The sequence below is a fragment of the Scaptodrosophila lebanonensis genome, unplaced genomic scaffold (genome assembly GCF_003285725.1).
Source record: "Scaptodrosophila lebanonensis strain 11010-0011.00,11010-0021.00 unplaced genomic scaffold, SlebRS2 tig00001410-arrow-pilon, whole genome shotgun sequence".
NCBI lineage: Eukaryota > Metazoa > Arthropoda > Insecta > Diptera > Drosophilidae > Scaptodrosophila > Scaptodrosophila lebanonensis.
Window position 1 is genome coordinate 3,196,996 of NW_022060738.1, and position 12,440 is coordinate 3,209,435.

The window sequence follows — 12,440 nt, forward strand, 5'->3', positions numbered from 1 at the left end:
TGAATGAATGACGTATGTATAAACAAACATACAGTACATATGTACTCGTACGTAAGCCTCAGATTCCGTGTCCAACGGCATCAATAAAAACAATGATAAGTACGAACGTTTCTAAAATCGAACCGCTCGCGACAATCTTATATCGAAGCTAAAACCGTGCTTGGAAATATATACATTTTGAAAATTAATTATTCATTTTTATTTGGAATGTCTTGGTTGCGTTGCAAAAGTGATTTGTGCCGACCTGAGATAATAAGAGGTCTTTCACATGTTGTTGGGGTTCAACAAAGCCTGGCATTACAAAGTGCGGCGCTCAAAATCCAAATACTTCCATGTTGCTTCGAGACTAGAAATGTTTGGTTAATGTGGACTTAGCCCTTTTTAAAATGCAGTCAGACAGAGAGGCGGTCAGAAGAGCAGATTTGGTTGGAAAGTTACAGTTGGACGGTAAATTCGTTCGCAAAAGAGATGTTCATTATACTCAGTTGTTATCAATCGGACAGGAAATTTTAAAAATTCAATGCGAAGACGACACTTGACATCAAACAGAAAGAGTACGATAGAACCGGCGGGATGATCAGAATATTAAGAATATGATTTAAAAGATTGAAGTTGAAAAAATAACTAACCCGAACTTCGACAAATTTTCTTCTAAATTCAACCAACATGTGCATTATTAAAAGCAATAATATTTATAGTTTTTAACAGTGTCTCTCTATTTGCATAGTCACTAAATGCTCTGCAACATTTTAGGGTTGTGCAACATTTTAGGCTTGGCATCATGCTGCCGGCAGCATTGCAATAAAGACATCAGCAGCGTTTGTATATTTATGAATGTGTGGGTGTGGGTGTGTGTGCGTGTGTGTGTGGGTTGTGTGTAGTTGTCCATTTGTGGCTGGCAATAAATAAATACGCCCTCTGCTTTTTATTTCAGCACTGCAAAATAAATCAAGTATACGCCCAGTAAATCAATAATAATTAATTTTTTCTACGCTCCGTGGCTGCTTGCCATGCAAATTGAAGCGACAAGTTTAACGTTTTAATTAGTCGCATCATAAAGAAAATTGCGATAAAGAAACCACACACATACACATACACACACACACATATGAAATATATATAACAATAAAAGTAATATTCCAAAATTACGTTGAGTGGTCGTATACTCGTATGGGAGGAAGCGATGTGTGCCTGTTGCTGCGCATTTACATAATTATTTTTAATTAAAATTGCAAAAAGCCGATAACGAAAAGCAAAGCAGCCGAGTTAAGTGGAGTTCAAGCAAAACGCGCACTCAGTACAGAAACAAAGCATTCCTCGATATACTGAGCTTAACACCTTGCACGTGCTTACTTGGCCGGCTCAAATGTGTGGCGGCATTAGCATTATGGCTGAAACAGCAACAGCAACTGAACTATCTTGTAAGAGGCAAGCAAAATATCATTTGTTTTCCTAACCAAAAAAAACACCGCGATGATTATGTTGCTGGCGACGATGATGGTGTGGCTAACCGTTGAAGGCAAACGGGTTTCGTTGACCAGTTTATAGCCACCTAGTGGTTGTTGTTGTTGCTGTTGTTTTGCCCCACGCTTGGGCATGACAACTTTTAAATGGTTTTCCTCATAAATGGCTATAATTAATATATTTTATACACACATGTACATAGATAGCTAAGTATTTCTTTGGTTGGTTCATTTCCAGCGACTATTTTCGTGCATCCTCCACGTAGAAATCATGAATGAATGCTAGGAAAAATGTCCACAAATGGTTACGAAGACACACTCAGAGAGACACATACACATTTGTACACAATAATTAAAAACAATTGCAACTATTGCCAGCCTGCCTGCCATTCGCAATTTGCATTTTTTCCATCGTCTCCAAATCAACACAATCAACCTTAATTAGAGCCAAACGGCAGAGTGCAGGGCGAGCGGCGCTGATTTGGCTTAATGATTTTTAATTGCAATCGAAAATAATTATTTTCATTGCTTTTTTATTACATGTTACAAAAAATGGCCAGCAAATGTGGCAACTCGGGCGGAGCGTTTAAAAACGCGCGAAGCTTACTCAGTGCGGGTTTTTTTTCGCCTAAAGTTCCCTCCCAATGCTGTGTGACGGCATCGAACTTACCTGGAATGAACAAAATTATAGAGAAACACAGATAATTAGCAAAATACCACAAGCAAGTAGATGCTATGAGCAAAAATATATTACAGATATTATCTTATAAGTGGAATTTTTCGCTCACTCCAGCTATGAATTTATTAAAAACACATCAACAATTGCATTTGCAAAACCAATTTATCGAACCGATTACAGACACAAATTTGTTGCGTTTAATTACAAATAAAAACAATTAAAATACCAAGCATTCAATTAAAAAGCAAATTGAAATGACTAATAAATTGTGTCTCGCGCTTTAATCAACAAAATCTCACTTCTAGTCAGACTAGCAGCCACACTCCGTTCTTACGCTAGAATTCAAGTTGCAACTTTTTCGTTTCTCACAATAACAATTTCCGTAGAAGCTGACCAAATTTGAGTAAATTACTAAACAATAATAGGAATAAAAGATAAACAGCAGAAACTAGACAGCTTTGCCTTTGAAAATACTTTGAAAGCTTGTGGAAAATATTTAATAAATTTCATTGCATTTTTTCGCAATCCAAAGCTGTTTAAAATATACAATTTCAAGACTTCAAGAAGCAAGTGTTTCACGCCTTTTTTCCTGAAACATTTCGTTTAGCTCATTTAAAATTACAAATGCATTTTCCCCCCAAGAAAAAAATGGCAGTTCTTATTCTCGTAGCCATAATATCTTTGCAAGGTCAGGCAAACAACGGATCGTCACAAACGACTCTTTCTTTTCCATTCACTGTACAGTTTGTTTTTGCATTTTATTTTGTTTTTATCAAACAAACTGATCGCAGTCACGAGGCTCTGCTCGCTGATAAATGCTAAAACAATAGACATAATAGACACGAGTATACAAATATAGATATATGCGAGTGTATATATAGTATCTGTGTATATATATTTACGTCCAAATGTTGTTTAAAGTAAGGCAATGTGCATTGGCCAAGACACAACATTTCAGATTGTTTATCGGCCCGCGTCGTATTTGTTGTTGCTCTGTGTGTGTTTTTTTTAAGTTTTGTTTTAAGTTTTTTTTTTTTGGTTGTTGTTGCCTGCCAGACCTTACAGTAGCCGAACTAGACAATATGTTATTAGATGGAGGTTGGAAAGCAAATTGAATGAATATTTCGAATTAGAATAAAAACAACGGCAGTGCTAATTAGTTGTTGTCTGTGTGGCTGTCGCAAGACAACACAAATATAATAAACATAAAAACGCGCGTTTTTATTCATTTTCTAGTTGTTGTTGTTGGTGTTGTTGGATTTGTTGGAGCTGTTTCAAAATTGTAATTTATGCACTGCCATAGAAATGCCGCTTGCTATTTTGTATGGCTAGGCCAAAAATAAAAACGTTTACACACATGTACGCGTACGCACAAATACAGCCATGCAAATATAGTTGTGCATGTGTGTGTGTTTGTGTGCGTTTGGTAAAAATAAAGTCAAATTGTCTGCCATTCTGGCAGCTGCAATTTGTTAGACAACGAATTTCGAGTGGCTAGACTCTGAATGGGATGCACCACTGACTTGGCACAACATCCAGACGCAGAGGCACGGAAGGGAAGGGGCGGAAAGGGGTCACCAAATGCTGCGCATTAGCCATGCAATTTTTAATTAGTCTGGCCTCTCTGCCACTCTGCACTGCTTTCTTTGTGTTTCAATGGGTGAGGTGGGGCGCAGTGTCGGAGAGGAGAGGAAATCGAAGCTGGCCAAATATGGCCAGCACCGCTGACAACCAACTGTCGCGGATGTCATTCTCTGTCTCTCTTTTGGTATCCCTGTCCACTGGCAGTCTATGTTCACAATGCTGCCACTTTGCATGTGTCAATCATAAATTTAAGCATTTTATTGTTTGGCAACATCAGCAACAGCCACGAGCAACGGCAAAATTGTCGCTCTTATGCTGCATTTGCATACGAATATGTAATTTATGCAAGCGTGGGTGGCCACAGCTGTCACAGCTCTTCTCTCTCTCTCTCTCCCTCTCCCTTTATCTCCCTGTTCGTTTGGCCATCCGCGTCAAAATGGCAATTGAATTTATGTAAACTGCTTGATTTGCAATGGGAGGGAGAGTGGGAGAGGAAATATGTATGGGTAGTCAGTTAACAGCTGCCGCTAGATACATGTTGCCAAGGTGTGCATCAGCAACATTATATTGTGTTGCTTGCCAGTTGCTATAGAAATTCCTTTCAAATGGACAACCGCAGCGACACAGACTGATTGACTACACAATCATTATTGCTCATTGTGATGATGAATCAAATGTTTGTCACAGGCAAGCACTCTTCGCACGTTAGTGCTGCGGTGGCTGCGGATCGCCTTTTAAGGCTTCCCAGCGACTGGTCTGGTCAGCAGTATGACGTGTACAGCCTCAATATAGCAACAGCCAGCAACATTAAAAACAATACAGCCGAACGCCAAAAATATGCAAATAGATATATACTTTGATATACCTAATATATTGGGTTTGTGTGTGCTCTGCATATAGAAAATACGTGCCAATTTGCGCTGCTATTGGGCCTCATTGTCTGCTTGGCCGGCTGGCTAGCTGCGGACCGCGCGAATGGGAAAACGCAACAGTTGTCGTAATTGTTGTTGTTGTTGTTGCTGCCTTTGTTATTTCAATCTAATAAACATGCCGCCGCGCAGTCTGTGAGCCATTTATCGTCTGGTGCACAACAATAGCAGCAACAACAAAATACAAGTTATGAAATTTGGCCGAAAGCACGAATGCGTCAGCAATTGGCAAAGGCACGAGCTTTGCTAATTAACAGACGTAAAACGGGGAACGTTGCTAGAAAGAGAGAGAGAGAGAGATAGAGAGAGAGAGAGAGAGAGAGAGATAGACATGAGGAGACTGGGACGGTGTTGAACACTGTTTTATGCGCCTGTAACTGACAACGGTTTGTGACCAACTGTTCATTGAAATGTCTTTAACAGCAGACATAACAGTAGCTGTTAAGCATATGCTTCCAACTGCATACTTAGAATAGTAAGAGGTCCTGTCATTCAGTTTGTCTGCTGTTCAGTTAGTTTTCTATATAAAGATTTTCAAGTCATCCATTATAAGCAGCTTTAAAAGTCATTTGTTGAACAAAAATGATTAAAAGCTAATCAAATGAAAACTTATTTAAATTTGTTAAATTAAGTGCTTTTTTAAATTCAAAGTAAGATAGATTAATTCTAATTTTGGCTAAATCGGTGTGAAATCAAGTTGGAGCTCGATAATATAAGTTTGGGGCACATTCGGGAGATTCTAAGTATTGCAAGCAAAGTAAGATAGAAGCATATTACTCCCTAATAGGTCCAATCTAAAGAATACGATAGATAAAGATGAAACACCCAATAGATGGACTTATGACTTACTGTGTTAGAACACTTTCATATTTGTGTTTGTCTGTTCCAGATACAATAGAGATTAAAACAATAGAGATTCAGATGAATTGGCAGAGCTATTCAGACTAAGCTCTTAAAAGCTGCATTAAAACTATTATTCATTGCTAATACTAGTTCCCTGACTAGCTTCGAAACGGCGTAAAAAGTGGGATGAAAGGAATTAAGGTTGTCGTCAATTTTTAATCTCGAAACGAAATGTATTTAACGCAAACCCCTGCCTGCACTCGGAATAAACAAATGTTGTATATGAGTAGCCGGCCATTTATAAATCAAATGCTAAGCTAGTTCAATCGTAAACGCTTCTACGTACAGGAAAATATAAAAGAGATGAGCGTTGATATCTGCGCATTAAAATTTTTATAGTGCCGCATCGTTTTATAACCATGCAACATATATAAAAATATAAATATATATGTACGCGTGTGTGTGTGTGTGTATATTTGTAGTATAATCGTAAAAATATATACTCGTAAGCTGTGAATGATGCGCACTATGCGGATTATGGCCCAAGCCGTAATATAAACGAAAATAATAAATAAACATAAGAATTTAAAGTCGACAAATAGCAACAACAAGAGCCACAAATACGATCAGCAGTCAACACTGAGCAAAATAAAAGACAAAAAGTACAACAGAAACAAAAACAAAACAAAAAAAAGATGCACTCAAATTTCACTCCATTTATCACAAAATCCATCAACGACAGTGCCCGGCACGTCGGCCAGAGATTCCTCAGCGCCTCTTGTGCCTGTCCCCCCATCTTCATTCTCAGAGCTATTTACGTAAAGCCGGGAATGTTCCTCACAAGCAACTCCTTCCTGATTGCAGTCCATGCCTTGAACCAAGCGCTTGGACTCAGCTCTGCTCTGCTCTGCTCAGTTCGGCCTTCTTGCTGAGTTACTTGAATTTGATTTTGATTAATCGTCAACGAAATTAAGCGGAATTTGTTGTTATTGTTAGTTGATGGAAGTTGCTTTTGCTGTGGTTTTCGTTTTCGTTTTGTCTGGCAGGAAGCTGCATTTACATATGCACATACATGTGTGTGTACATCTTTGTATCTCGCAGATACATTTCATTTTATTCCATTTGTGTACACTTTTGTTATTTTTTCGCCGCTCATTTGCGTGCCATTTCGTTCGCTGTATTTTGACAAACATCAGCAGCTGCCTTCCACAGCCTTCGTCCACTGTATCTGTACGTGTATCTGTCAGATACATTGCCGCTCAGTCACTTTCACGCGCCTCCACGTCAGACCCGTTCTTAACTCTCATGTCGCAACACATGTGTGCACCACACGCTGCGCTCTGCATACAGGATATGCGGCTGCTGCATTCGTTGCCCCACAACAACAACAACAACAGTAACCACCACTCTTTGACATTTCCAGCGGGTCACATAAGGTTCGTTGTTTTGCACACTCCACAATATTGGCTCGAAAGCCGAAAAACTGCAGCGAAAGCCGTCAGCAAACGGCCGGCGGCCCTCACGGTCGCCAATAAAGTAAAATAAAACAATATTTTACAGTAAAACCATTGAAGTTGGCCAACAACGTCAATACTTAAACGACCTAGATACGTTTTTAAATGAACTATCAATAAGTCTGTGGGAAGCAGACATTTTAAGGAAACGCATTACTATATATTCTATGAGGGTTTTCAGGGTATTTATGAGAGTTTATTCCTCTTTACAATCGATTTCTTCATAGGGAACATTTTTAAATTCAAAATATATATATAAATATTTAACCAAAAACATTTATATTATATAATGCAACATATTTAATAATGAACATTTTCTTTTGCGAACTTAATTCTTGACTGATGTAGTGAGAGTATTCTATACCGATTGACTATATTATATGGATCTCGGGATAGAAGAATAGCTCGGAATATCATTACTATATGTTCTATGGGGATTTTCAGGGTATTTATGAGAAACTAGAATATTTATTCTAAAACATTTCCATTAAAATGCCACATATTTCTTAAAAAGAACATTTTCTTTTGCAACCCTTATTATTGACTCATATAGTACGAATATACCAGTTGGATATCTGGCTAGAGAAATCCCTCCGAATAGCATTACTATAGGTTCTTTGGGCGTATTTATGAAAGTTTATTTATTCCTATCGTAAGATAGACCGAAACATTTGTAAATTAAAAGAACAGACATTTTCTATCATTGGCGAACTTTATTCTTATATTACGAGTATAAAAATTGGCAATATTATATGTATCTCTGGCTAAAGGAATGGCTCGGTGTTGTGCCATTGGCAGACCTAACTGTACCTAAAACTATATTACGCGACGTTTTGCTGAGCCCATGACCACGCCACGCACGAGCCGCAAATCAATGACCTCTTTTGTGTGAAATTGAAATGAAAATAAAACGAAAGGTAAGTATAAACGAGAATTCACGAAATCGACAACTTGGCATTTAAATAAATTTAAAAATAAATGCTCTGCATTTCGCCGCTGCGCGTTAATTAGTTACATTTTTATTTGTATTATTTGTTTTGCCAAGTCAGCGGAATAGGAACACAACTCTACGAATGCGTGTTAAACACAAATATATAACATTACGCGACTGCCGACGATCTACTCGAACTAAGGCTGAACAATTTATGTAAAAATATGCCAAATGCGTTGCATCATAAGTGGCGGCATTAGCTCTGTTTTCTCGTATATACCATGCATGTAGATACTACGTGCGGCTGCAACCAAATGAGCGGCAGAAATCGCGCGCAAAACGCGTCGGCGTTTAAATGCAACAACAACAACAACAACCACAGCAACAAGGGCTGGCCTTAGCTCAAATCGCTGCCGTCACTCAGAAGAAGAAAGAAATTTGTATGCAGGTACCTAGGCGTTTATATATACACATACAAAACGTTCATATAGTATATACATACAAGTACATGAACATTGTATATTTATTTTGATGTTGTTGTTGTTTTTCCGTTTATTATTATTACTATTTTTGTTTATTTAAGCGCCCGCTCGGCGCACGGACGCCTGATAAGATTGGGCTTGGGCAAGCCTTATATGACTATGCATGTGTGTATCTCTAAATTAGTCTAGTGCCTGGCACACACACACACACACACACTCACACATACAAGCTTACTCTTATCATAGACAAATGTGGCTAGAAGAAAACACAAATTGTTGTTTTTCCACGAAAATGTTAAACTGATAAACATTAAACATCATAACACTTTATAATCGAAGCACACTTTGTGAGAGTCCATAATACTATATCTATCTAGTATGTATGTACTATATAGTATACGTACATTTATAATTCCCGACCGACTTACTTCTGGGCAGCGAAGCTCAAAATTTCAATTAAAAATCTGAAATATTTTAAGGCGCATTCGGCGAGTCGCTTAGATAAAATGCTTTTGGATCTGCCCGTCATACATATGGTTTGTTTCCTTTGTTTTCTGTAGATACGAATGCCTGTGCCTCTGGCCGGACTGCCTACCTTGCCCACATCACATCATCATGAAAAGGTGTTCTTTTTTCGGCTGTTCTGCTTTCTGCTCGGGATTTTAATCTTGTCTGTTTGGCATTTGTTGCGATTTGTCATGGCCAGGCTCGCCCGCTCACTGACTGACTGACTAAGGCGATTGGCTTCGACTTGGCCCGCCCGTGGCGAATTTATTATTGTGAGACACAAAAGCAAGACAGCACGAAATACACAGACACACCTACACACACATATATTTATGTATAAATAATATGCGTGCGTTTTTAAACGCGCACAAGCCGCGCGACTCGCCTATTTAACGCATCGCTTAACCCGCACACTCGAAATCTAACGCTCAGATGCGTATCAAACAAATGAAATGACAACCAACAAAAGGCATAAAATATGTATTCCCAACACCAAACCAAACGCTCCACGAATGCCTGCCACAATCAAATAAAAAAAGAACAACAACAATAAAAAAAACTGACAGCTGATCTTTTTTTGGGCTCCCTCGCGGGTCGAAACTTACATACCTGCCTGCCTTTGCGCGCCCATAAAAAAAAGAAGAAAAACAAGAAAGAAGAGGGGAAACGTGGCAAAGGAAGAAGGAGTCGCACAGCGCATATTTAAGGCTCTCGAAAAACACCAAAACGCAATTAGAAAGAAGAACAACAATAGCAAGGCAAAGGCATGAAATGCAATTGCAGGATATGCCCGAGGATTTGTAATATGAGCTCTGCATACTTATGAGCCCTTTTCAGGGGCCAATCCTAGTCAGCTCTGGCGGAGAAAGCCAATGGGAGACATTCCAAGTATACGCGATCAAAGTCAGGGCTCATAACACAAGTATAAGAGACGAAATGCAAGAAAGAAAAAAAGAAATGTTATATTAATATTTACCATGAGCCTTCTTCTTTCTGGATTTCGGCGCCATGTCTGGCCGTGTGCAGTAAGAACAACAAAAGCAACAAGAACGAAAACAACAACAGCGACGTTGATGATGATTTTTATACTAGCGGCGGGGCTGTGGCAATGTTGCAGCAATATCTACAGTCTCTTGGCCCCTTCTGCTGGTTCGCCTTCTTCTTCCTTCTAGCCCGCTGGTCTCTGGGTGTTGAGCCAGTTGCTGCCGCTGCCGCTGCAACAAAACAATAAACGCGACGGAGTCGAGAGTTGGCGGCTGCTTCCAACCACAATAAAAACAACAAAAGCACAGCACACGATCCCCACTTGCTGCACCTTCCTCTCTCCCTCTCTCTCTCTCACTCTCTGTATATCTGACTTGCTGGCTGACGGGCTGGCTAGCTCGTGGCTCGCTGGAGAACTGGATTCGTTAGCTTTGCTCGTTCTTGTTGTATTTGTAGCTGTTGTGCTTGTTGTTGTTGTTGTTTATTGCGCCCGTTTCAAACTACGTCGGTCAAGCCGGCGACACCATGGAGCCCAAAGCCGCTGCAGCCGTCTTCTCTTTTTACTTCTTCTTTTGTTTTGCAAAAATTATGGGTTTTGGCAAAAACTTGATCCTGCCTGCCTGCCTGCCTTCGCTCTTCGGATCTTCTCTGTTGTTGCTTCTCTTCTCGTTGTTGTTGTTGCTGTTGTTGTTGTTCGTGTTCTGTTCTCGATGCTGTTGTCGCTGTGGTGTGAGCGCGTGATCACATTGATTATAATTATATACGAAAGGTGGCAATACAAATCAGGTGAAATTCAATCCAAAACGAATATCCTGCGTCTGACTCCGTTTCCTGTCTACGCGCACTTTAATTCCACGCGTTTTACACGCGTTTTTCTTGTGCTTGTTTACAAACGTTTTTCTGCCTATGCTTATGTTGATTAGTTTTAGTGTTTCTGTTGTTGTTCGTTTTATATGCCTCTGCGTTAATTATTTTGTACTATTTTAGTAGAATTCTAGCTCATGCTTTTGGCAGACAATTTGGCATTTCACACAAACACGTTAGATATAAACACACACACGCAGATACGAATTTCTTAAATAAATATTTGTGTCTTTCATTAGTTCTCGAGCGTATTTTTAGCGCTTTTTGACTACAGTTTTAAATAGCAAATAAATCTTCCACACTACTTTTGCTGCCACTTTTCACAATTGCTGACTTTAATATTTCTTTTTCGAATCTCATTACAGAATACGCTGTTCATGCACTCGGAATTCTATATCTTTGCGCATCTGTGCATTCAAAAACAAACGAAAAACGAAAATGCTAGCGAACGCGGAGCGGATACGTCACAACACGCGTACGACATATCAGGTACTGAATGTGCAACAGCTAAGCGATCGGATCGTCACCAGCCAGCCAGCCAGCTAGGCAAGTGGGCAGCTCGGTCAACACGCAAACACATACACATGCACGACGCTCTCGCGCTCACCCATTCTCTCGCTCAGTGCTGGGTTTGTGGTTTGCGCGAGCGCAAATGGCCGCTTGTTGGCGTTGTAGTCGTTGAAGAAAAGAGAGAGAGAGAGAGAGAGAGAGTGAGAGAGCAACAGCAATGGTTACCGGCGGCACTGCATTGCTTGCCTGCATGCGCGTTTCGGGCGCGACTAAAAGCGCTAATACGTTTGCATGTATTCCTTCTCTCACACTCTCTGCTCCATTATTGTGCTCCACAACACATTGTTTTCTCATTTGGGAGCAGAGTCGCGTTCTTGTTTTGACCACGCTCACTTGAAATTCAAGTTTTTGATCTTTGTGTTTGTTTGTTTGTATGTATGTAGGTGCTATCTATATATGGGTTCTTAGTATCTTGATTTTTATTCGTATGTGTAGCATCATCGTCGTCGCCTTCGTGGGTCGTCGTGCGCTCGTATTTCTCTGCTGCTTATTATAACTGACATATCTAGATACAGCTTGGGCTGCCCTTCGGATAATGCTATAATGGTTGCGGCCCTTTTGCATATGGCCAAAAGCGACCAACTCCTCTGCTTCCCCTTTTGCGAACGTGAAAAGCAACAACAGCAACAACAGCAGCAACAAGAGGAGTAACACTTTTGGTTAAATTTGTTAGCGGCAAACATGTGATTAGTGGCAACACCATTGTAAGTAATAGGGCTTCGCTTAATAGCCTTTGCGCACGTAAAACGCCTGCAGGTCGACGCTGCCCATCCACCGCAACACAGATACATACTCGTACTACCATGCCCATTAAGTTGGCCCTGGACGCGACTTAAATATATCATTACGTCCACGTCCGTACAAATTGTGCTTTTCAATTATGTCTAGCAGCTTGGCTCGTCAGCTTCAGCGTCAGCTGCCAGCTTCATCTGTCAATCGAAATATCATTAAGGGTCCAGTCGCCGAACAATTGACTGTGATTTTTGGCCAAACTCATTAGTCTGGCATCGAGCTATACGCGCACGGTAGTCCCGGGCTGATTATATGTTTATGACACGCGGTCGTCTTCTACCACCACTACCTGTAAAAC

The 12,440-nt window shown here is 40.0% G+C and overlaps 1 protein-coding gene across 2 annotated transcripts in view; it reads right to left on the bottom strand.

Annotated features, from left to right (window-relative positions):
• Positions 1-12,440, bottom strand: part of LOC115630785 (bone morphogenetic protein receptor type-1B) — a 70,308-nt gene that overhangs the window by 12,001 nt on the left and 45,867 nt on the right. The window contains exon 1 of one of the 2 annotated variants that reach the window (XM_030527441.1): positions 9,909-11,230. The exons of the other annotated variant lie outside the window; for it this stretch is intronic. Within the exon in view, the coding sequence (XP_030383301.1) occupies positions 9,909-9,942 (34 nt within the window). The 5' untranslated portion in view covers positions 9,943-11,230. Of the gene's footprint in view, positions 1-9,908; positions 11,231-12,440 lie in introns of those variants that run through there. 2 annotated transcript variants of the gene reach the window in all.